The 25,238-nt window shown below is 40.4% G+C and overlaps 1 protein-coding gene, 9 non-coding genes and 1 pseudogene across 10 annotated transcripts; 3 read left to right on the top strand and 8 right to left on the bottom strand.

Annotated features, from left to right (window-relative positions):
* Positions 1-2,874: 2,874 nt before the first annotated feature.
* Positions 2,875-13,520, bottom strand: LOC139211671 (tumor necrosis factor alpha-induced protein 2-like). Its single transcript, XM_070841994.1, has 12 exons — positions 13,422-13,520; positions 11,245-11,481; positions 10,324-10,966; positions 9,516-9,627; positions 8,824-8,946; positions 8,304-8,398; positions 8,086-8,178; positions 7,563-7,689; positions 6,650-6,769; positions 6,156-6,308; positions 5,836-5,957; positions 2,875-3,438 (listed from the first exon to the last, which is right to left on the bottom strand). The coding sequence occupies exons 1-12, from the start codon at positions 13,471-13,473 to the stop codon at positions 3,291-3,293; spliced, it is 2,025 nt and encodes a 674-aa protein (XP_070698095.1). The 5' UTR covers positions 13,474-13,520; the 3' UTR covers positions 2,875-3,290.
* Positions 13,521-16,068: 2,548 nt separating this feature from the next.
* LOC139212527 (small nucleolar RNA U3) lies at positions 16,069-16,278 on the bottom strand. The gene has a single exon (XR_011585344.1). It is a non-coding gene; the product is annotated as a small nucleolar RNA U3 (small nucleolar RNA).
* A 594-nt stretch (positions 16,279-16,872) lies between these two features.
* LOC139212534 (small nucleolar RNA U3) lies at positions 16,873-17,082 on the bottom strand. The gene has a single exon (XR_011585350.1). It is a non-coding gene; the product is annotated as a small nucleolar RNA U3 (small nucleolar RNA).
* A 426-nt stretch (positions 17,083-17,508) lies between these two features.
* On the top strand, positions 17,509-17,718 carry LOC139212515 (small nucleolar RNA U3). Its single transcript, XR_011585333.1, has one exon. It is a non-coding gene; the product is annotated as a small nucleolar RNA U3 (small nucleolar RNA).
* A 1,041-nt stretch (positions 17,719-18,759) lies between these two features.
* Positions 18,760-18,969, bottom strand: LOC139212538 (small nucleolar RNA U3). Its single transcript, XR_011585353.1, has one exon. It is a non-coding gene; the product is annotated as a small nucleolar RNA U3 (small nucleolar RNA).
* Positions 18,970-20,513: 1,544 nt separating this feature from the next.
* On the bottom strand, positions 20,514-20,712 carry LOC139212541 (small nucleolar RNA U3; annotated as a pseudogene).
* A 41-nt stretch (positions 20,713-20,753) lies between these two features.
* Positions 20,754-20,963, bottom strand: LOC139212535 (small nucleolar RNA U3). Its single transcript, XR_011585351.1, has one exon. It is a non-coding gene; the product is annotated as a small nucleolar RNA U3 (small nucleolar RNA).
* A 489-nt stretch (positions 20,964-21,452) lies between these two features.
* Positions 21,453-21,662, top strand: LOC139212504 (small nucleolar RNA U3). The gene has a single exon (XR_011585322.1). It is a non-coding gene; the product is annotated as a small nucleolar RNA U3 (small nucleolar RNA).
* A 1,201-nt stretch (positions 21,663-22,863) lies between these two features.
* Positions 22,864-23,073, bottom strand: LOC139212537 (small nucleolar RNA U3). Its single transcript, XR_011585352.1, has one exon. It is a non-coding gene; the product is annotated as a small nucleolar RNA U3 (small nucleolar RNA).
* Positions 23,074-23,625: 552 nt separating this feature from the next.
* Positions 23,626-23,835, bottom strand: LOC139212533 (small nucleolar RNA U3). Its single transcript, XR_011585349.1, has one exon. It is a non-coding gene; the product is annotated as a small nucleolar RNA U3 (small nucleolar RNA).
* Positions 23,836-24,712: 877 nt separating this feature from the next.
* Positions 24,713-24,922, top strand: LOC139212573 (small nucleolar RNA U3). The gene has a single exon (XR_011585388.1). It is a non-coding gene; the product is annotated as a small nucleolar RNA U3 (small nucleolar RNA).
* Positions 24,923-25,238: the final 316 nt, after the last annotated feature.

Below are 25,238 nucleotides of genomic sequence, written 5' to 3'. Positions count from 1 at the left end.
TTCTCAAATTCTTGTGTTTATCTCATGAAATACTGGATACTTTTAGATCTTCAGGCTAAAAAAAATCCTGTTTAAAGCTCATGTCCAAACCAGCTGGGAGGACAAAGAGCACACTGTACACCGCAACACTGCATGTTTTCAAAATAAGAGTCTGCAGCTCTGTGAGACTGTAACATGGAAGTATAAAATGACCTGGATACCAAAGACAAAGATGGCGCCTGTTCAGTCCAATGAGAATTGCTCACCTGGTGCTTCCAGGTGAGATTTAAACCTCCATGGCTTAAAAATATACAATACAGGGAGTGATATTTGACCTCCTTTATAGCTGAACGTGTCCTGTCAGCAGTTTTATTGATGTCTCTTTTGGGGAAATGCTTTGCAGCAGATTTTTGTTGCAATGCTGCAAGAGGTCTCTGGGAAAAATGTTCTTAAAAGAACGGCAGCAGTGCTTTGAGCTCAGCGCTAACGTCGGCATGCTGATGTTAAACTGTTTATCATGTTATCACCTGATAGCATTTGCTAATTAGCACTGAAGTACAGCTGAGGCCGAAGAGAATATCAACAGTTTTTAAAGGATCTGGTCAATTAACCAGACCCACAAAGTACTGGACAAATTTTGACTTGATGATGACGCGAACTTAAAAGTCACCAAAGTTATTATAATGTTTGTACCAAATTAAATAGTACCCCACAAAATACCTGTATTTTATTAATTAAACCTCAGCTTCATAGTGGCGCTAGAGAAAAAGTTTGGTGATCACCAAAGTCAGATGGATTGTTCCTAATCCATCTGATATGGTGAGATATTTCTGCTGGCACTGCATTAAAAGGGCAGAGGATTACAAAAGTGACAACAATTTATCCTGAGGGGAATATGAATGTGTGCACCAGATATCAAAGTGGTCTCTTATCTAACGTGGTGGACTGACTCACAGAGCTACAACGATAACATGGCTACTAAGAAGAAACTGTTTCATTTGATTTCAGCTTTCACAACCAAATAAAGACTAAAAACTAATAACAATAAATATTAAAACTCAAAATATTTGGTCAGTGTCTACCTGTGATTCAGAGGTGAGCAGCTTTTGAGTCTCAACAGGAAAGCACCATCCAGCTTCCAGTTACTGGTCAGCCTGATTATTCCCAGCACAGTTTACTGCTAATGACTTCAGTGACCTTGTCATCCTTCATCCCTCTCACTCTCCAAGGGGGATATTGTAGCTTTGACCCCCGGCATCGTGAGCACATCCTTGCTCCTCCACTCAATAAACAAACAGAAAGACTCTCAGCAGAGAAATCTTCACACTGTCGGTAATTTTCAGCGGCACCCTTTGCAGACTCATATCCTTCCTGCCTTGTGGAACGGCCATTAGCTGCAGCTACAGCGCAGAAATAATAAACTGGAAACACCTCAGCTACAGCCTCTAATCTCACAAAGGAGGGTCAATGATTTCCTGGGATTGTGCACGACTGGTTTGGCAGCCTGTGGTGTGATGTCTGGCTCCTCCAGTCTGTTTGTCCTTGAGTAAGACACTGACCCCATCTGGATTCCCCAGAAAAGACTAGAAAAGTCACTTCTGACCTTCTGGTGGAAAATTTCTTCAAAAAGATTCTTTAAGTGCCACATTTTCCCTGCCATGGGACTAATAAAGGAATATTTAATCTCATTTTTACCATCTGCCAAATGGATTGACACAAAATGTTGTTCAGACATGCTGTTATGTGCTCCATGTGTGTTTCTGTAATTATAAGAGTGGCATTCAGCTTTTGAGCTCGCTTTAAGTTGTGTAATCTCTTTGGTTTACTTCTTGAATAAATATTTGTTTTCTGCTCATCCCCTAAACATCTTTTGGGTGGTAACACATGCGGTGTGGTGAAGTCTTCCTGTAGAGTACAGGTGAATTGTGTTATGAATTACACACATAGGATGTTAAAGGACATTGAAAATATATATTTAGAAAAGACAACACAACTAAAAGTGGCAAAGTGGCGAGCAGGCCATCTAGCAGGTGACGTATATTGTTTAAGATGTTTAAGACACACAAAACTAAACGGTATTTTACAATCTCACGACAAACTACGCCTTTCTTGACTTGCAGAATTAGCTTTCAAGTTGACAAACATCGTGTGTGTCACCATTGATTACTGTACATATTTTTTTCCATTGACCATATGTAGGAAGTGGACGGAGCCGTCATGACATCACACATTTCGAGGCCTCAAGTTTGGCTTTACGGTCGTCGCCATCTTGATTTCATGGCCGTCGCCCTTTTGGTTTTTCAGAGCAAGACGTGTCGTTCGCTCCCCAAAAAACGGCTCTGATTAGTTAACTTAACCTGCTTTATCACCGATTTTACTCTAAATGGATCCAAAATGTACTAAATGAGCATCAAGCTGTACTGAGGAAGACTTGAAACCAGTGAAATTCCCTCATAGACTTCCATTCATTATGACTTCTTTATAATATCTATAATTTCTTTTCCAAAACAAGGTCCCATGAGGCCCAACAAAAGGCGCTGGACTTCTTTAACATCTGCACGTTAGCATCATAATCATTACTAGCATGCTTTTGCCGCCATGCTAACAGTTTCTTGTTCCCTCGCCCATCCACAGTTTCTGCTCATGTCCAAAATATTGCTGATATCGATTCAAGTCTGGTTTGTCTTCTTCTGTCTAAATGCAGCTCTACATGATTTAGTCCAGCACTAAATGTTCAGTGAGGTAATGTTCACATCAACATGCAGTAAACTTTGGCCTAAAAATTGTTGTTTTTTTTATCCACACGGTGATCAAAGGTGATTTTTTTATTGTTTTGGTGATGTGAAGGTAAAATGTGCTGCTTCAAGACTTTTAGGAAATCAAACAGAGGTTTTACCAAATTTATTTATAAACTTAACTTACATTTAACACTTTCTCCAACAATATTCTGTGCATCAAATCAATTGAGACAAAAATACAACTATAAAATTAAATCTCCCTTTATCGCACTTGGTATAAAAAAATATACACATTATCAGGGAATTACACTTCCACACACACACACACACACACACACACACCTGATCTAAAGAGAACCGTATTAACCAGCAACAATGTGAACTTTAGCTTATACATTCATACAGTAACGATACTCATCCATCATTTTACTCACGTTCACACCAAAGTAACATCTGAACAAACCTGTGGATGAAAACACCAGTGTCCACCCCAGCATAGTCACACACAAACACTACAACACAGGAAATGGTGCAAACAAGTCTCTACATTTGGAGAACTGAATGTATCACGGCTCATTTGATCTGAACTGTGGAGAAAAACGGTCGAGTGACGACAAGCCCGTTTTCCTTCAAAGTGTCCGACAGAGTGTCTTTGACGGTTCTCCTGTCGGCTCTGGAGAGGTTGGTCTTGAGCTTGAGGAGGGCCGAAACATGTCTCTCACTGTGGGTGGAAGAAGGCAGCGAAAAGGTTAAAAACCAACATTTTAATCCCCTCATTTTATTATTTATCGTTACAAACTCAGACACAGTTATTGTAGAGTGAAACTTTCCAGCTTAACCTCTAAAGACCTGGCGTACACATGCGTGGACATCACATCTTGGGTTATATCACCATAGTAGTTAATTCTGCTTAGCTGGGGCCGTATGGACATGTATGTGGGCAAAATTGTTGATATTTCATATTGTTTTTTGCACCGTGATTTTTTAAAACATGTTCAAAATATGTTTTGTATGTGTTATAAATACATGCAAAAGCAGTCAGGAAAAAAAACCTGCTATGTTCAGGGTGGAAATAAAGAGTTTTGCACAAAGGTGACTTTATTGTGTTTTCTGGAAATGAAGACCGATTGTCCACATATGTGGACATAATGTTTCTCTAAAACTACACCATGTAAAAAGATGATGCTTAGGTTTTATACTTATCAGGGTCCAATAAGCCCAAATAGCAAGGAGAAATAAAAAAATGCATATCAAACAAGAGCTCGGGTCTTAAGAGGTTAAGGTTATGTAAGTGATGTGCATGAAGATATAAGGTGTGTGTTTGTAGTGCTGTATTTAAATACAAATTTGAGGTACTTGTACGTTTCTACTTTTTACTCCACAACTTTTGTCTGGCAGCTTTAGTTACGTAACAAAGTAAGATTTTTGATTGCAAAACACATGAAGAATTTATAAAGTAGAACTTTTTTTTGTTGTAAATTAAAGCACCCAACAGTTTATACGAGAAGAGCGAAGAAATATTAGTTGATTGACAGTTATTGTGTTAAAGTAATTTTTCATGTCATTTCATGGTTCCTGCTTCTCAAAATGGACAATTTGCTGCTTTTTCTTTGAATGATTCTAAAATAATGCATAATGAAGGTGTCACTTTGGGCTCTGAGTCATAGCAACGACATTTCTCACAATTTTCAGAGTTTTTACAAACATTTTCCTGCTTTGAGGACTTTTACTTTCATATTTTAACTAAATTTTCCTGATTATACTGCTTACCATACCACACCATACTTTTATTTATGTCACATTTTAAATACAGAACTTTTACTTGTGAGTATTTCAGTGTGACCTCTGATCGGCTCGGTCAAAGTAGAAGTGGAAGATGTGGTCGGTGATTCAGAGCTCTAGAAAAAGGGTGGATCAGGTTGTTTCTCCAGAGTGAATCAAATCAACAACTTTTAATGAACTGAAACTTGACAACTACCAGCCAATATATTTCCCGCCTGTTTGGTCTTTTACAACCATGTGACGTGGGGAAGTCCTCCTTTAATACAACTTGTTCTTTACTTATTATTATATTTCCATTTAATGCTAATTCATACATGTACACCACTATATTTCAGAGGCAAATATTGTAGTGTTTTAAAGATTTATTGCCTTTATTGGACACTGACAGGGAAAACATGGTACCATTTTAAAGAGGCTTGTTTTACAACTTTGACTCAGAAAACAGAATCTAGGACTAAAATGTGTCATAGTAAACATGTGGAAACAGATCAACCACGCTGGACGTGTTTTTACTCACTGACTACGTCAACAGACACACCACGAAAAAGCTTCACCACCTACTTCTCTGTTTTCTACGGTGGCCGGGAGGTGCAAAACAATTTTACAATACGTGAAACACTTTTACAAAGCTGGAGACAAATTTACATTTTAGAAAACATTTTTACAAATCAGAAAACAAAATTACATTGCCATAACACATTAACAAGTCCTGAGACAAATTTACATTTACATTTACATTCCGGTTGAAAAAGTTACTTGTAAATTTGTCTCGGCGTTTGTAAAAGTGTTTCACGTCTTGTAAATTTGTTTTCTCAAATGTAAATTTGTCTCAGGACTTGTAAATGTGTTATGGCAATGTAATTTTGTTTTCTGATTTGTAAAAATGTTTTCTAAAATGTAAATTTGTCTCCAGCTTTGTAAAAGTGTTTCTTGTATTGTAAAATTGTTTTGCACCTCCCAGCCACCGTAGATTCCAGCCTATTCACTAATGTATTTCGGTGTGCTGCGGCACTCTAAATGATGTTGGCAGCTCTCAGTTGCAGCGTGTTTGCTCTCAGCTCACAGCAACATTCATCTGGCAGGAAACATCTGAACATGTTTTCCCTTCCTGTTGCCCCTCAGCTCGCTCTGAAATGTAGGTCTGTTTAAACGCACCCTAAAGTCGTGTAAACCACTCAGATCATGATACTACTCTGTCCTTAATAGGTCAGTTACAATTGAGACAACAGGCCTAAATAAGACCACTGCACGTCTGTGTGAAACACGCTGTATACATTTGTTCATGAGGTAAATAAAACAGTTGCAATCACTCAGAAATGCAAAGTGCAAAAGTTACCTGAGGTCAGGGAAATCTGTTCCCAGTGAGACTACTTGCATCTGAATGGCGGGGAGGTCTTGGAGTTTCAGCACTTCTGCAATCTTGGTCAGTATTTCCTTCAACCAGTCCTCCTTTGATCCCTGTGAAAGCAGAGTAGTTACATCACCATACCGCTGATCTGCACGCCTCTTGTTGTGGGGATATTCAGTGGTGGAGTTTTTACTATGAGTTTCCTCTGGGTCACTTGTTTGATCACACTCTGTGGTCAGGTTGGTGATTTCTGATGCAGATATGAAAGCAAACTAGCACGAGACACCAAAGCTGCACAGTTTTCTCACCTTTTTGCTGAATAACTCGTGCAAACTCTCCGCGTTGTCTTTGACGGTCGTGTAGGCCTTCAGCTGCTGCTCCCTGCCCTTCAGTTTGTCTCCCCTCAGGAGCCTCTTCACATATTCTGCTGTCACTTCCTGGTGCAGCTGGCCAATCAGCTTCTGCAATTAATCCAAACATCAAATCAGAAAACGGTGGCAAATCAAAAAAAAAAAAAAAAAACAGCTTAAACTGAGTTATGTCTGTGGTAACAATTATAAATACTTCACATTATTGCTATTTCAAACACTTTTCATGGAGTTTCAGACTTTTAGTGCACTTTTTCCAGGCAGCCATTGGTTTAAACCGTTCATTCATACAATCATTTTTGCGTTCTGCTAATTGATTTTGGTACTGTGTGGACCTGAACTGAAGCCAATGGCTCCCTGAAAGGAAAAATGCATTTAATTTTATTTATTTAAAGTCTAGACGAGGATTGCGTTTCATGCTTTCTTCACTCTACCTGGTTACAGGATTCAATCGAACCCTGAAGATCCTGAAGCTCTTGTGTGATGCTGACCAGCAGCTCCTCAAACAGGGACTTATTCAGCCAGTCACTGGTTCCCAGCTTGCGGTACTGTGGCTGTGTGGGGTACAAACATTGATGCATTAGACAGGTAACACCTTCCTCCACAGCAGAGGGCGATTTGCAATGAAAATGTTAAAAAATGTTAAACATTTCTGCAAATATTCAGATTTGTAAAACTGGGTTGGTCCAATAAGGTGATAAACCTTATAAAGGATTTATATTTGTAGTGATTTAAAATAAAAAGCTCCATTTAAAGTTTTTCTTTACTGATATTACTCTTTGTTATTGTTCTGTTTTGTAACTTCTGTGTTGTTGCTCTTAATTTGTGCCCTGCTTGATATTTTTCTAAATTCTTTTATTGTGGAAAACTTTTCACATTCAGTCCAATCATTTAATTGTCATATGTACAGTTAAAAACAAGTTTCACTGCACAATGAAATTTTTGCTTTGCCCTTTTGTCTTCAATACCGCCTCAAAAAGATGGATAAATAGATATAATAGAAAAAGAAAGGAGATAATGCACAGTGAACTTATGTGTATGTGTGAAAGCAGTGCTTCTATGCGGTGGGTGCAGGGTTATAATAAATAGGCATGTGCTATTTACACCCAGGTGTAAACTGGAAAGAGTATATTTTATGTTTAATGTACTTTTATGTTTGTATGAATTGTTATTTTCAGCCAAACCGTGATCTTTTCCTAAACGAATAAAAGAAAACGTATATAATATGTAAGCTAACTAAGTTTACAAACAGTTTAATCGAGACATCCATTGTTGATTTTGGATCTTTTCATGAGATTTGTTGACACAATACAAATAAAAAACCTCTAAATGTAAATGCAAACGTACCTTAAGGACCTCGTGCACAGGTTTTAATAAATACATGTGGGCAGATTGTTCCATGTGAGTCAGAACATGCAGACAGTTTTCCTGAACATCCTGTGGGAAAAGATGGCTCTTCTTTTCGAGGACGTCCCTGCAGACAGACCGTAGAATGGTAAATGGTAAATGGTCTGTATTTGTATAGCGCCTTTCTAGTTATTTCAACTACTCAAAGCGCTTTACATGACATCCTCATTCACCCATTCACACATCAATCATACAGGAGAAATGTAATTTGGAGGAGACTATTCTTTCATACTCATTCACACTCTGAAGCCATGCTTCAGGAGCAAGTTGGGGTTCAGTGTCTTGCTCAAGGACACTTCGACATGTTGACCCATAGGAGCTGGGGATCGAACCCCCGACCTTCTGATTGAGGGACGACCCACTCTACCACTGAGCCACAGCCGCCCGAAGTCACACAGAAGTCACATTAGCTCACGGGGACATTTCCACGTCACATCAAAATGCTTAAATGTGACAAACTCACCTGAACTGTTCGATACAGCCGAGGTTCGCCTTTACGAGCGGCCTGCTGTTCGGCTTGTTTTGCTTGATGACATCGTTTTGGAAGATCTTGAACCTGCAGGAGTTTGTATTTGAGTTAACGGCTGATTTTTCGCTTCTACAGTGTTTTTATCATGAAGCATAAAACCAAAACACCCTTTAAGGTGACACTATTCAGAGGGAAGTCATCAGTCTGGTTACCTCTGCATTAAGGAGTTCAGCTGGCACGTTATGCTCTGGGCCTTTTGCCGGTCTCCAACAACTTTTTCAGCAGAAGTCACCATGCCATTGATAAGCTATTGATAAGACAGAGAGGATGATTCAGATCAATGACTTATGACCACACAATGAAGTGCACCTCCAGTGTGCCTTGTCGACAGGTTTTTAACACTCTGACCTCGACCTGACAATCAAGTAACTTCAATAAATAACTGAAAGTACTTCGTCCTTCTTGGTTAATCTTTTTCTCAAAGGTTGTTCAATCAATTAATCAATAGAAAAACTTCTGGCAAACACACTAACTGGCCTCGTCCTGCCTGGTAGAGCAGAAAACATAGGTAACCATTATCTTTTACAAGCTTTTTCCATGAACATGAGAAAACATTGTTGAGCTAAAGAGACCAAACTCTCTCTAAAGCTCCGCGAGTTGCAGAATTAGCTGGTAACAACCGAAAACATTGATTATAGCCGCTCCAGTATCATGAGGTCTTATTGGCTTTACCTGAATGATGTCATAAGCCACAGGACTGACGAAGCAGCCGTCCTCTGTGGTCGGCTCCTCTCCTTTGTTCCACTTCTGCTTCGCTTCCTCCAGGACGCGGCCGACGTACGTCGTCAGCTCCTCCTGAACGCACAGCAACATGCTGCCGTCATTTAAGCAGCCTTTCACACACACTTTATGTTTTTAGCTACTGAAGGTTAACATTTAATAACATGTTGCTCCCATCGCACTTCTGTTTACATAAAACTGAAACTCAAATGTCAAAATAGTAACTACATTGTTCTTTGCAGCCCTATATAAGTGTTAAAACAACCCTATTGATGATTTAGTTTAGTTTATTTCTTGAAGGGATTATTCTCAGGAGAGCATGAACAATATCAGGAAGTTTAAAGGCAAATCTACCTTTTAGATTTTGATCTTGTTTGTAACTAAAAATGAAGTTCTGGTGGTGGTGGTGCTTGGGATGAGATCATTAAAGGTCATTAAAACATTAGGATCCATCCACTTGGGACCATGAAAAATAAAAATGCCAAAACTACACCTGAAACTAAGTGAAGGTTAGGTAAAGGTCTGACTAAACCTATCAAAATAAAACTAAAAACAAGCTAGCAAACAGAGTTAAAGTGAGCTAGAGTCTAATGAAACGCACCAAACTAAAATCAGACAGGTGAGGGAGCAGCGGCTGGGTTTACCTGCTGTTTGGTCAGGTACTGCTCCTCCATAGGATCCAGTAGCTCTTTAGGCAGCAGCTTTCCCAGCGCCTCACTGTCGATATCTCCGGCCAGCTCCGGCTTTTGGAGGATGCTGCCACGAAGAGCAGATGTCACAACCTTCATTAACACCTCCAGACATTTAAAGCATCATAACGTTGAGTTATGATTTCATGAGAAGTTACCGCACTTCATCATCATTATATCAAATACTTGTATGTATCATCAATCTGTGATGATTTACTTGCCACATTCACTTTAAATGTTTCAAAGCAAAGACAGGCAGCAGCTTGTTTACAATAAACGGAGTACGACTCACAGTTTCGTGTGCACCAGGGTGCGACTGCGTGACAACAAAGCCAGTTAATCAAACTTTTTTGCTGCATTGCACTCTGATGTGCTGCGTGTTGCAACGCGGGTGCAGATTTCTACACTTTCTGGACGGTTACACAATATTAGGGCGAAGCTGCGACCTGAGCAGTCAAGGGTGAAAGTGGTGCTTCCTTATTCATTCAAGGACAGATTTGGATGGAGGACAAGGAGATGTTCAAAGATGTTCATCAGGATGTATATGTCTCTTTCCACCACTTAAAGTTACTTGAAACATTTTAAGTAATTCTTTTTAATTTGAAAGAAATCTTGATCTGCTGTGGATCAGCGTGGATTGAGCAAGGATGAGCTGACGGACCTGCACGCTGGCATTGTCTCCTCCTGAGACAATCACAACTTTGCAGCAAGAAGCAGCTCAACAGATGTTTCACGTTATTTAGATTCAAAAGTCACGACTTACCCTGAATAATACTCGTTAACCCAGCGCAGGAGGAAGGTGCAGTCCTTGTCATCCAGACCAAAGTTTGAGATCTTCCTGACTCTGGCACTAAAGCTTTGGTGGTACAACCTGGCGTAGAAATTGCAGATGTCCAGCTCGGGCGGGTAGCAGCTCTTCACCACCTCCACCACCCACAGCAGGTCCATCTTCAGCTGCTTGCCCATGCTGTTGACGTCCACCTGGAGAGACGACTGATCCACCTGGCTAGCAAGCGTCGTTGAGGGGTTGCTAATGCGCTCCTTCACCAATCTGCAAAGCGTCGAGTCGTGGAGCTCCTTCCAGCCGCAAGGCCTCCAGGCCGGTTGTGTCCGATCCCTGTGTTTCCACTGCCGGTCCTGGTCCACCTCCAGGCTGATGGCTCTCACAGCAGATGCCAGAGCATTCGTGTCGACCTCTTCGGGGATGAGAGACAGCGTCACGGTCTGCAGTACAAGGCCTTCCAGGGCCCTGCGGTCTGCAGCAAGCTTGTCTACTTCTTCCTGGTGACGTTTGAGTGCCTCTTCCTCCATTATCTCCCCAAAGAGACGTTCCTCCCTCTCTATCAGCAGTCGGCTGGCCTCACACAACTGTTGTGCCTCGAGGACTTGCTCAAATGTGAGTTTCACTGAGGGAGAAAAATGAGAAATGTTGCAGATATTTACAATAAAATGAGGCATCTAAAGTTCCTGGAATGCTAACGATTATTTTTCATCATCAAATAATGTGCCGAGTACTTTACTAACAGACGAAAAGGTATCAAATCCTCACATCTGAAGCTTGAACCACCAAATATTTGTCATCATCCCGTTACATCGAGGGCCGTGAAATGTTAGTGTAACAAGAGACGGTTTTTGTAATGTTACTAACTAGCTGGACGTTTTTGAACGGTGGGTGTTAACTGACCGGGCCGGGACACCTCCTCCTGAGGTGAGTGATGTCCATCCGTCGCAGAGGTGGTGATGACAGCAGGAGGTGGAGCTTGACCTCGGTGGCCTCCCCATAACCTCGGGAGTCTAATGTTGAGCCTGAAACCGTCTGACTCCATCGCGTTGAACCGGGTTCGCATCCTGATCCAGGCACGGAATCGGGACCAGCAGGCAGAACAACGGGACCAACCACTGGAAAAATGTGTTAACAAACCTGTAGAGACACAAAACCCCCAAATGTCAATAAAATCTGTGTGAAAAATAAACTGTAAAAACTAAAAGCAATGTTAGCATGTTACCTAATGCTACCTAGCTGTGTTTGATAGCTGCTACAAAGTCTTTCCGACTTTTTATGTTAACTAACTACTTTTTGACGATGTAACTTTTGTCTTTGCCTTTTGAATAATTAATTAATGGCATTTTCTACTATTGTTTAGTATAAAGAAAGTTTAAAAGTTGGCTAAAAAGTTCACTAACTGCTCATCATGACATGCTTCTTATGTTCTTTTCAAAATAAAACCCCAATGAACACCTTGTTTTTTAAACACACAACAAGTGCTGCCATTTTTTAAATCAACAAAATGTCACATGAATCTTAACTGGCTAGTGTGTAGTAGCATCATGACATCAACTTCATCACAATAGATTTCTAAAAGTTTAAAACATTAACATTAAAAACAGGGCGTGGAAATGGCATAACATTCACCTTCCCAGAGATCATACACATAAAATCACAGCCTGTACCTTCACATCAAATTTGCCAACAACAGTTGCGGGAACAAGTTGTTCAGAAAACTTTCTTGAGAGAAAAACACACGAGAAACAGGCCCAGACGGGCAGATAAACAACAGCCGTGCAGCATTTCAGCTCTTTAAGTTCCCCAGCAGCTGTTACTCACCCTGAACTCACAGTCGCTGCTCTGCCAGTAACAGTAGAGCCACTGAGAGTTACAGGGTCTTTTTATAGCAGCAGCAGGAGGCTCCTCCTGCTCTACATGATGTAAATGATGAGTGGCGGAAAGAACACACACACACACACACACACACACAGACAGGGTTTCTTTTAGACACACCAGCAGTGAGGCCGTCTACAATGTCAGCTTTTATTGTGAAATTTTGTACAGACATTCATGATCCCCAGAGTATATGAATCCCCTGACCTTTACTCTAGTGCCACCTACAGGTCGTAAAATTAAATTTAATTAAATTAAATTAAATTAAATCCCAAAACTAATGGCCGGATTGATGCCAGCGTACTTCCATGTGAAGAGTTTTCTCATTTTTCACCCACCGAACGATTTTGTTTTCAGATGCGTAAGGATGCAACTAACGATTATTGTCAGGGACGGAACTCATCTAACTAAATTTACCCAAATACTGTGCAGTGTTAACATACGTACTAACTACTTTAACAGCTTTAATTACTGCTTCCTGTATACATTTAAATTATTAAAATATAAAATAATCAACAAATGAATTAGAACATCGGAAAAACACTAAAATATTCAATTTACTACAATCTAAGGAGTTTTATCAATAGAGAAACATAATTTATAATAGTAAAATAATGAGCATTTTTAAGTACATTTTGCTTACACTACTTTACTTTTACTTCTTTAACCTAAGTCAGTTTTTTAATGCAGACACTTAACTTGCAGTGGAGTTTTTCCACAGTGTGGTATTACTTTAACACAAGTAAATGATCTGCATACTTCTTCAGCCACTGCTTTTGACCAGGACCACGAAGTTTTCCAACGTGTAATCTTGAAATCTATCTTTATTCTGTCGCCTGTGCTGGTCTATTCTGTACACACATCCTCTGCATGTCTGCACATACATGCTGATATAGAAAACATTTTGCAGTGTAAATGGTAAATGACTGCACGTGTGAAGAACCTGTTTAGTCTTTTTGACCACTTAAAGTGCTTTAACGTTACATTCTCTCATTCACTCACAGCCTCTGGACCAATTTGGGGTTCAGTGTTTTGCCCAAGGACACTTAGACTGACGGACGACCCGACCTACCTGTGAGCCACAGCCACCACATGACTCTAACAAGGTTAGCTTAAGGTCAACACTAACATCTAACACCCACAAACCCTTTTGGTAACTTTAATAACCTGGATGATGCTGTGTTGTAAACAGGTTTTCTTACCTTCTGCTCTGCAGGATCTGCAGGGAAAACAGTAGCGAAGCCTCAAACACATCGCTCCTGAAGGCAGCAAGACTCACTGCTGTGTAGAGATCACCTGTCTCTGCAGCAGGTCGATGAAACACTGAACTTACATTAAGATGCACATAACATTTGAAGTCAGGATGTTGGTTAAGTCACGCTTTGAGCAAGTCCTCTCTGTTTTCCATTCTTGCAGCAGTGCAGTGCACCTGTGTACATTTCCTCTGAGAACTCTCACATATGATGTGAGAATGTTTAAAAATCTCATTTATTCCTCTGTGGTCGAGGTGTTATTTTAACATTCATCTATGCAAATGAAATCAACCTTTTTGGTGGCGTTTAATTCCAAACCTCCATAAATCCAGGTAGACCAGATGCACTTTTTACAATAAACTTGAACCTTTCAAAGCATCACACCACAAACTGCCCTCAGATACCAATACCAAGGAAAGCTTTCACTTCCTTAGAAAACAGAGAAGTCCGAGACGAGGGCAGATTTAAAATTTGGTCTATCTGCCTTCTCCATGAGGACTTTTATTTTTAATCACGTTAAAGTCACACAACAGAGCTGGTCACACTTTTTTAAACAAGCAGTGCTGTTTACAGCTCTTCTCACTCAGCAGTGCATCCGGTGCATTTGCATATTTCTTTTACTGGCTGCCTCTTTTTGTTGAACTGTAACCCTTCATTTGCCAGCGTGTGATTTACAAAGACCTCCTCAAGCACCAGCAGCTGTGTGTGTGTGTATGTGTGTGTGTGTGTGTGTGTGTGTGTGTGTGTGTGTGCAAGTTCACCAGAGTGTGAGTCAGTGATTTATTTTCACTGTATAAACATAGCTCACATAAATCCAAAAAACGAAACTAAAGAGTTTGATTCAGAGACGGAAAAAAAAGGCTTTTTGTTGGGAATTTTGCAGCTGGTCTGGAGCTTTTGGTCGTGTCACATGATCTTCATAAGCAGCTGCAGCTTGTCCTGTAGTCAGTAGTCAGGACTTGAGCTAAACTCTCACATTAACGATAATGCTGACATGTTCCATGTTCACCATGTTAACAATAACATTAGCCAACTAGCACAACACTCAAAGTGGAGCTGAGGCTGCTGGGATGCCACCAACTTTTCAGGTATTTGGACGTTAACCAAAGTATTTACCAAGATGAAATCATGGAAAAAAGACAGAAGATCAAAGTTATTGTAAGTCAGACTCTGGGAAACATCACTGTTGGTGCCACATTTCATTGCAAATCCATCTTATAGTTGTCGTGTTATTTCACAGTGGAAGACTTAAATATACCATAATATATATATGACAGTGAGCTGGAGCTTTACCTTCTCTTACCTGTGGACATTTCCTCCTACACACCTGTCAACAACTGAAACTGAAGGTGTGAAGGAGTCTTTTTTAAATTACATATGTGATAACTGCACAACTCTGTTAATACCGTAGCTTTGATATGTTTCTCAGCAAAACATAATTCAAAACATAGGCTGTTTTACTCCAGTCACATTTATGTCATTACACTACAAAACAAACATTTTCCTGTCAACAATCAATACATTAAATCACATGTGCTAGTAAAAATGTAAATATTTGTCACTTGCACTTTGATGCTGACAAACAGTGTTTATGCCTCCTTATTCACAGAAGAAGGAAGTGCTTTGCGTTTCCATGTTATTTGTTAATTATAACATTTTTGCTGAAAGGGTTTTTTACATTATTTCTCTCCGGAGTGACAAAAGAACCTTGTTGGTCAATTCGACATACAACCACCGAGTTAGCACATGATAACTTTGGCAGAACAAGAGCCTAATGGAAAGTGAAAGTACCCGAAACTGTTGCTGCACCAACTTGCATCAGCACCAATAGTGAAATGAAGCAGATGTCACGGAGGAGTAGAAGTGATGTACACCACAGCGACCACAGGCAGAAATGAGCAGAGACATGCACGTATGCCTTTCAGAAAAGTGAGCGCTTATAGGAATTAAGGTGTTTATTATCTGCTGCTGCAAGTTCAGCTCTTTGTCTCTCTTGAGCCAGAAGTTGTGTAATGATGGAAAGAGCCCAGTGTGTGTGTGTTACACAATAAAGGGGCCATGAGCACATGTTTGGCAGGTGGAAATAAAGTTTTCTCAGTCCTCAGTCCTAAATCCTACTGCCTCACGAATAATAATCAGGACCTGAGGTGAGATATTAGTTTAATAGATGTTAGTTTAATAGGTAAAGGAGGAAGCAGCGTTAGCTCTGTATTATTATTATTAGATAGAATAAGATTCACTTCACTTCATCATGTGAACGGAAGTTAGATCGATGACTGATTACCTTTCAGCTGTGATTGGGTTTCCCCCTGAACTGGTTGTCAATCAATCACAGGACTGACACAAACAGAGACAGACAACCACTCACGCTCAGACTTACACCTTTGGGCAATTTAGAGTCACCACTTAGACTAACCTGCATGTCTTCAGACTGTGGGAGGAAGCCGGAGTACCAGAGAGAACCCACATGAGGACGAGGAGAACATGAAACCTCCTCACAGAAAGACCTGAGAGGCAGCAGCATAAACCACAGAGGTGTTAGAGAAAGCTGAACAAAATAATTTAATCTAAACGTTACCTGTTAGACAAGCTGACAACCACTCAGATCATGTTTCCTCCATCAGAGTCTCTTTGTGAAGAAACTCTGAACAATCTTCAACAGTGGAGAAGAAACAAAGTCTTCCCACCAGTTTCCTGCTCTGAAGGAAACATCTGAACTCTTCATCGTGGGCAGCGAGACCAAACTCTGTAGAAACACATTTCTCCAGTTAACAACTAAAGAAATGATCCCTGAAAGTATAGTCTTGGTTTGTTCAGGATGTTTCTCAGAGTCTCATGTGTGGAGACGAGCACTTTTACTCCTGGTGACCTCCTGAGGGTCACACAAACACTCCTCCTCCTCCTGATGGTGAGTGAACCTGAAGTTCAAAGCTCAGACCGCAGAGTCTCTCTTTGATTGTTGTGGACACTTTGAGTTGAAGTTATAGTAGCGTGTCACCTGGCATGTGTGTCTAACCACAACCACAGAATACTTCAATGTTCGTCATGTAAAAGCCGTTTATACAGCAGAGCACAAAACAGGTCACACACAGTTAAAAAAAACCTCATGTGACTGAACTTTCTTCCAAATTAACTCCATGTTAATCATAAACTCCTGTCACTTCCTGTTGTCTCCTTGTAATCTGTTGCAGAAATTGATATTTGTTTAATTTCAAAACATACATTTTTAATTAAAAAAAAACAGAAGCATCCACTCTGACTGTGAAGCTTTTGTTAGTACATGAAGTTTAGAGATTAGAAGAGTTACCGGAGTAACTTAAGCCAACTTTAACCTGAACAGATACTCATTAGTTTCCCATAAGAACAAAGAGCAGCAAGCTTGTTCAAACAAGTTAAATAGTCCACTCAGATCATGTTTCCTCCATCAGAGTCTCATTGTGAAGAAACTCTGAACAATCTTCAACAGTGGAGAAGAAACAAAGTCTTCCCACCAGTTTCCTGCTCTGAAGGAAACATCTGAACTCTTCATCGTGGGCAGCGAGACCAAACTCTGTAGAAACACATTTCTCCAGTTAACAACTAAAGAAATGATCCCTGAAAGTATAGTCTTGGTTTGTTCAGGATGTTTCTCAGAGTCTCATGTGTGGAGACGAGCACTTTTACTCCTGGTGACCTCCTGAGGGTCACACAATATTTGGATCATCTTGTTCATCAAAGCTGTGTGACAGCACAGGTGTGATTTCATGTGGGGAGAGAAAAGCTTTTTAACCCCACAAACATTTTCCCATCATTTCACTTTAAGTGTCCACAACAATCAAAGAGAGACTCTGCAGTCTGAGCTTTAAACTTCAGGTTCACTCACCGTCAGGAGGAGGAGGAGTGTTTCTCAGTGCTCAGTGCTGGTGTGACTGATCTCTCAGTGACGATGCTTTGATGGTAGGAGGAGTGTTTGTGTTTGTGTGACCCTCAGGAGGTCACCAGGAGTAAAAGTTCTCGTCTCCACACATGAGACTCTGAGAAACATCCTGAACAAACCAAGACTATACTTTCAGGGATCATTTCTTTAGTTGTTAACTGGAGAAATGTGTTTCTACAGAGTTTGGTCTCGCTGCCCACGATGAAGAGTTCAGATGTTTCCTTCAGAGCAGGAAACTGGTGGGAAGACTTTGTTTCTTCTCCACTGTTGAAGATTGTTCAGAGTTTCTTCACAAAGAGACTCTGATGGAGGAAACATGATCTGAGTGGTTGTGCATCTTGTTAAAAAGTTAACTTATGTCTATAAAACTTGTTGATTATAGCTGATAAATAGTAATACTGGATTCTAACAGCAGTAAATCAGCTTCATGTACTAACAGATAATAAAATCTGTCCATCTGTAACAAGTGCAGCAAAAGTAGCAGCAGCCTGAAGGAGATGTGAACAATCCCAGTGTGCAGACGCTCTGACAGGAGGTCTGATCAGGCAGCACTGAGTGAGAACACCTGTGCAGGTGGACCATGAGTGTGCAGGATCTTCACAGTCCGACACACCTACACAGGTGTCTGCAGCTCTTCTGTCTGATTGGACCTCTGCTCAGGCTCCAGCTGGCTGGAGTGATGCTGGGAAGGACTCACAGTCACCAAACTTAAAACACTGTTTAACCCAAATAGAGTTACTTCATGTGTCTTGTACCTGAAAAAAGTATAAATACATCCAAGATTCATTCAAGACAGATTTCATTTGGGTCTGTTGAGCTGTCAATCCAAACACTGCTATGTTTCACTTTAAAAAAATGAAAGAAATACACACAAGAACGCTTTTTAACCCTTTAACGTCCTCACCAAGAAAAAAGCAATGAAAAAATGTATTCTTTATATATTTTATTTCCTTGGGGCACTAATTACAAAAATCAATGTTTTTTTATGAACAGACCCCACATTTTTTGAAATATTGGCCTCTACCAAACGGTTGAGATGTCGTAAGTAAAACATGTTTTCAATAAGATATAGTGAGTCAAAATGTGCTCTACCATATGGTTGAGCAGAAGGTTAAAGGGTTAAGTTTAACTTGAACTTCAAACTCACTTGTCAAAATCACTTGTGTTCATGTTCTACAATAGCAAAGTTAGAAGTCTCTCTTTGATTGTTGTGGACACTTTGAGTTGAAGAGAAACTTATCCTCATCTTCTGATAAACAGTTCCTCCTAGTTTAGCATTAATTTGACATAATACTTTTCCAGTGTTTACCTGTATAAATAAGCTACAGAAGCCTGGATGGGCCAAAATAGTTGTTATTAAACATGTAAAAGACCACTCAGATCATGTTTCCTCCATCAGAGTCTCTTTGTGAAGAAGCTCTGAACAATCTTCAACAGTGGAGAAGAAACAAAGTCTTCCCACCAGTTTCCTGCTCTGAAGGAAACATCTGAACTCTTCATCGTGGGCAGCGAGACCAAACTCTGTAGAAACACATTTCTCCAGTTAACAACTAAAGAAATAATCCCTGAAAGTATAGTCTTGGTTTGTTCAGGATGTTTCTCAGAGTCTCATGTGAGGAGACGAGCACTTTTACTCCTGGTGACCTCCTGAGGGTCACACAAACACTCCTCCAACCATCACAGCATCGTCACTGAGAGATCAATCACACCAGCATTTATAAAGTTAAAAGTTTTGAGGTTAAAGAACTCTAACATTAGTTTTTGTTTTTGTGGATGTTACATCACTTTGTGTCGAGTTCATCTTTGCTGCACTTTGATGAACAAATTCATGCTGCCAACAACAGTTTCAGGGATCATTTCTTTAGTTCCTGATATGACATGTTAAAGGTGACACGTCTCCTCTGTGCCTCCAGAAATTACACATCATCTGTGAAAACATCAAAACAAGTAAGAGTGATCTGATTAACTTAAACCTCAAAGGTTTCGTTGTTGACTGGAGAAAATGTGTTTCTGAAGAGTTTGGTTTGGTTCAGAAGACTTTGTTTCTCCTCCACTGTTGAAGATAGTCGTTTCTGAATGAGTGGCCTGAACAACTGATACAGAAGAACATCTTCACGATGCACTGATTCAAATTGTCTATAAAACAATCCCAATTCGACGTTTAAGTACCAGTCTTTTTCCAGAGCTTTCAACCACATCTCAGCGTCTTCATCAGCAGATGGAGCCCGTCCAGTTGTCATGGAGATGGACCCACGGTCATGCTAATATAATTTGTTGTAAACGTTAAGCCCTGTTTTCATTATGCAGCAGTTTAAACTGGAGGATGACTAAAATATTTTTACTTTCGACGCTGATAAACACAACAACTTCCCACAATGCAATGCACAACGTCCATAAAGGAGCCAGTAAAGTGGACCCAGAAGATTTGTGTTATTTTATGTTGTTCTTGTCCCAACACCAGTATGTTCTGACCCCTGGTAATGATTGTTTATAGGATGTCTGTGTTTCTTAACATGCTGTTTCTTAATAAAGATGTTAAAGGAAAAACAAGTGGTGGCTGTGTGATGCTGCAACAACAACTCAGGAAACAAAAAAGCAAACAAAGATGAAGAAATTTAGAAATTATACTATCTTTTCCACATTCGTAAGTGCTTTTTAAACTGTTGGTGATCAACAAGCACTCTACACATGTTGTTTCCTTAATATTTCACATGCTAAGTGCCAAATCAACTCACTGCAGCATCAGTGAGTTAAAATAAGTCAGACAGCGTGTGTAACCGTCTCCATTGGTCGATGTGGTGAATGTTTGTTTCAGTTCTGGTTTTAGTCCTGATGCAGGTTTGAGCCCGTAAACATTTCTGATGTTACAGAATGACTTTGTCTTTCTCAGCGGCAAAAGTAATTCCCAGGACGAGAGCAGCCTGACGAGAGGAGCCGGCTTTGTCCTCCAACTGTCCTTCAGTGTGTTCAAGCCTGCAAACAGATTTAATCAGTGAGCATGAAATCAAACTCGTGACAATGTGGGAAGCAAATCTGCTTGAGGAATCCATGCTGCAGAAACTGATGTTATTTTCAGGTTTAAAACTACATAAATATTTACTTTTAAAAGAAAAAAGACCCAACGGACCACTCAGAACATGTTTCCTCCAAAGAAGTCTCTTCCAGAAACTCTCAGTCCTCAATGATGAAGCAAAAAGTCATTTCCTCAAATCATCATTCTTCTTATTTCTGTAAAAACATGAAGTTAAATCCCATCGTAGCTTGAGCTCAATTCTACCTCAGTACCAAATGTCTGTTACTAGCACCTGTAAGGAGCTTCAACAAAAAAACAAAGTGTTGATGTTGAACATGAATAAACACGACAAACCACTCAGATCATGTTTCCTCCATCAGAGTCTCATTGTGAAGAAACGCTGAACAATCTTCAACAGTGGAGAAGAAACAAAGTCTTCCCACCAGTTTCCTGCTCTGAAGGAAACATCTGAACTCTTCATCGTGGGCAGCGAGACCAAACTCTGTAGAAACACATTTCTCCAGTTAACAACTAAAGAAATGATCCCTGAAAGTATAGTCTTGGTTTGTTCAGGATGTTTCTCAGAGTCTCATGTGTGGAGACGAGCACTTTTACTCCTGGTGACCTCCTGAGGGTCACACAAACACAAACACTGCTCCTACCATCACAGCATCGTCACTGAGAGATCAGTCACACCAGCATTTACAAAGTTAAGAGTTTGGGTTGAGATCAGTCCATTTTTAAAGAAATCACTGCGGTCAGGACATTTGTATTTGTGACACTCCTCCTCCTCCTGACGGTGAGTGAACCTGAAGTTTAAAGCTCAGACTGCAGAGTCTCTCTGTGATTGTTGTGGACACTTAAAGTGAAATGATGGGAAAATGTTTGTGGGGTTAAAAAGCTTTTCTCTCCCCACATGAAATCACACCTGTGCTGTCACACAGCTTTGATGAACAAGATGATCCAAATATTGTGTGACCCTCAGGAGGTCACCAGGAGTAAAAGTGCTCGTCTCCTCACATGAGACTCTGTGAAACATCCTGAACAAACCAAGACTATACTTTCAGGGATCATTTCTTTAGTTGTTAACTGGAGAAATGTGTTTCTACAGAGTTTGGTCTCGCTGCCCACGATGAAGAGTTCAGATGTTTCCTTCAGAGCAGGAAACTGGTGGGAAGACTTTGTTTCTTCTCCACTGTTGAAGATTGTTCAGAGTTTCTTCACAAAGAGACTCTGATGGAGGAAACATGATCTGAGTGGTTTGTTGTTGCTGTTAAGACAAACTTCTGCTATTTTATTACTTGTTTATCTTTATTAAATGAAAGGCATTGTTTGCTTGGGGAAAATGTAGAAATGGCTTTTTTCTTCTAAAGGTGTCTGACTGTGTTTGATTGACAGCTGTTGGGAGGCCCAGTCCTGTTAACAGGAGACAAAGTAATCAAACCTTTTATTTTACCAGGTAAGATCAGTTGAGAACAGCTTCTCATTTACAATGATGACCTGGCAAGGGGCCCCAACAGAGAGAAACCTGCACCGTAGCTACATGTCGTGCTCAGAGAGCGCACTGTTAGTGATGTTAAAGATTAAACGCCGTCTTTTAATGAGGCAGTGAACATTTCAGTCCGTCTTAAATCCCTCTTGGATGCGATTGCACTGGACCGGTTTATGTGAGCAGAGTGCAGCAGGGAGAATTTCTGCTCCTCCTCCCCCAGATTCCACTGACTCAAATCACTCACTGCTTGCTCAAAAAACCCAACAAGGTGTGTTGCATTGCTGTTAGTTTTAGGTTAAATACTAGCCCTGCATGGCCAGACTCATTCACAAATAAAACGTGAGCTTGGCGCATTCCTCTGGCTCCTCTACGCTCCATCTAAAATCCTCCAGTTCAGGCATTCAAGCTCTGTTCACATGCTCTGGTTGCACTTATTGTTTTTTTGAGACCAGGAAGCTTCCTTATCTGCACAAGATGCATGAATTGTAAATTTGGTAATTAGGCTTTGCTCAGACTGCAGCCAAATCAGATTTGTTCACTGTTAACTGCAAGTGATGAGATCAGATTTGTGTGTCCAGACATCACCAACCCACCTGCACGGGCTGCTGTGCTCAACGTCGTAGGTGCCAGTAATTACATTAAGCTTTAACGGAGATCCATCATCTTGCCCTCCAAACAATCACGCTGTCCAGACTTTCTAAAATCAGTCTGGACACAATCTGGATTTGAGCTGAACAAAGTGCTTGATGCAGCATGTCTCCATGCAACTTCAGAGGTTTGATCAGACACATCAGAGTCTTTGATTCACATCACCATCAGTCTTCTTTTATTGTTTCTGTAGGTACAAGAAGTTGAATCACTACTGGGTAACTCACATCACAGCTGTAGTGATGTATTCTCCTTAATAAACAGCTGAAAAGAGAATTAAGGAAAATATTTGTATCATTCAACAACATAAACAGAAGAAAAGTCCACTCAGATCATGTTTCCTCCATCAGAGTCTCTTTGTGAAGAAGCTCTGAACAATCTTCAACAGTGGAGAAGAAACAAAGTCTTCCCACCAGTTTCCTGCTCTGAAGGAAACATCTGAACTCTTCATCGTGGGCAGCGAGACCAAACTCTGTAGAAACACATTTCTCCAGTTAACAACTAAAGAAATGATCCCTGAAAGTATAGTCTTGGTTTGTTCAGGATGTTTCTCAGAGTCTCATGTGAGGAGACGAGCACTTTTACTCCTGGTGACCTCCTGAGGGTCACACAAACACAAACACTCCTCCTCCTCCTGACGGTGAGTGAACCTGAAGTTTAAAGCTCAGACCGCAGAGTCTCTCTTTGATTGTTGTGGACACTTTGAGTTGAAGTTATAGTAGAGTGTCACCTGGCATGTGTGTCTAACCATAACCACAGAATACTTCAATGTTCGTCATGTAAAAGCCGTTTATATAGCAGAGCACAAAACAGGTCACACACAGTTAAAAAAAACCTAATGTGACTGAACTTTCTTCCAAATTAACTCCATTTTAATCATAAACTCCTGTCACTTCCTGTTGTCTCCTTGTAATCTCTTTGAGAAACCCTGGCTGCAGGAATTGGTGTTTGCTTAATTTCCAAACTACATACATTTGTAATTAAAAAAAACCCATCAGCATCTGAACAGATAGTACTTATTCTGACGTAAGGACAAACAGCAGCAGGAAGGAAAAGCACCTTAATATTCAAACAACTTAAACAGTCCACTCAGATCATGTTTCCTCCATCAGAGTCTCTTTGTGAAGAAACTCTGAACAATCTTCAACAGTGGAGAAGAAACAAAGTCTTCCCACCAGTTTCCTGCTCTGAAGGAAACATCTGAACTCTTCATCGTGGGCAGCGAGACCAAACTCTGTAGAAACACATTTCTCCAGTTAACAACTAAAGAAATGATCCCTGAAAGTATAGTCTTGGTTTGTTCAGGATGTTTCTCAGAGTCTCATGTGTGGAGACGAGCACTTTTACTCCTGGTGACCTCCTGAGGGTCACACAAACACTCCTCCTACAATCACAGCATCGTCACTGAGAGATCAATCACACCAGCATTTATAAAGTTTAGTTGTAGTTTTAGTTGTAATTAGTGTAAAATTAATTAGTGTAAAACCAGAGAAATATGTTATGCAGATTAATGTTTAACTTGCTGCAGGTGGAGAAGAAACAGGCAAATGTATTCAGTAATTTCATTCTTACTCAAAACTGCATTGGACGTACAATTGACCAAAAAGAAAAAAAACACATTACAACAGCATTTTTTCTGAGATTATTGAGGTATTTAGATTCATGTATAGGCAGCATGGTGGTGCTGTGGTTAGCACTGTTGCCTCACAGCAAGAAGGTCCCGGGTTCGAATCCCGGTTTGAACCCGGGGTCTTTCTGTGTGGAGTTTGCATGTTCTCCCCATGCTAGCGTGGGTTCTCTCCGGGTACTCCGGCTTCCTCCCACAATCCAAAGACATGCACATTAGGTTAATTGGTAACTCTAAAATTGCCCGTAGGTGTGAGTGTGAGAGTGTAAGAGTGTCTGTCTGTCTCTGTATGTGGCCCTGCGATTGGCTGGCGACCAGTCCAGGGTGTACCCCGCCTCTCGCCCGAAGTCAGCTGGGATAGGCTCCAGCTCCCCCCGCGACCCTGACGGATAAGCGGTATAGAAAATGGATGGATGGATGGATAGATTCATGTATTATTTCATAACAGGAGGAGTGTCTGTGTTTGTGTGACCCTCAGGAGGTCACCAGGAGTAAAAGTGCTCGTCTCCACACATGAGACTCTGAGAAACATCCTGAACAAACCAAGACTATACTTTCAGGGATCATTTCTTTAGTTGTTAACTGGAGAAATGTGTTTCTACAGAGTTTGGTCTCGCTGCCCACGATGAAGAGTTCAGATGTTTCCTTCAGAGCAGGAAACTGGTGGGAAGACTTTGTTTCTTCTCCACTGTTGAAGATTGTTCAGAGTTTCTTCACAAAGAGACTCTGATGGAGGAAACATGATCTGAGTGGTCTGCTGCTGTTGTAAACTTAAAGCTTTTGTCCTTTATTAACTATTCTCGTCTTAAGATTCACAACTAAAATCATGTTTATTGCGTTTATCAAAGTTTTCAAACTCTTGATAAAGTGTGTGGTAGAAGCTTTACATCTTATCTTTCTTACTTTTACTTTTTCTTGCTTATATTTCCAGCACTTATTACTAGAACCAATGTAAGAATTAATTGTGATCACCTGCTGCTGGGAAGTGTGAATTATCATTTCCCACCACACTAATTTATTTTTTATCTGATCAAACATCTCACCTTTGTGAAATAACAGAAATGCAGGCT

Source organism: Pempheris klunzingeri, chromosome 13 (assembly GCF_042242105.1).
Source record: "Pempheris klunzingeri isolate RE-2024b chromosome 13, fPemKlu1.hap1, whole genome shotgun sequence".
NCBI lineage: Eukaryota > Metazoa > Chordata > Actinopteri > Acropomatiformes > Pempheridae > Pempheris > Pempheris klunzingeri.
Note: the sequence above shows the minus strand (reverse complement) of the source record. Positions and strands in the feature narration are given on the sequence as shown.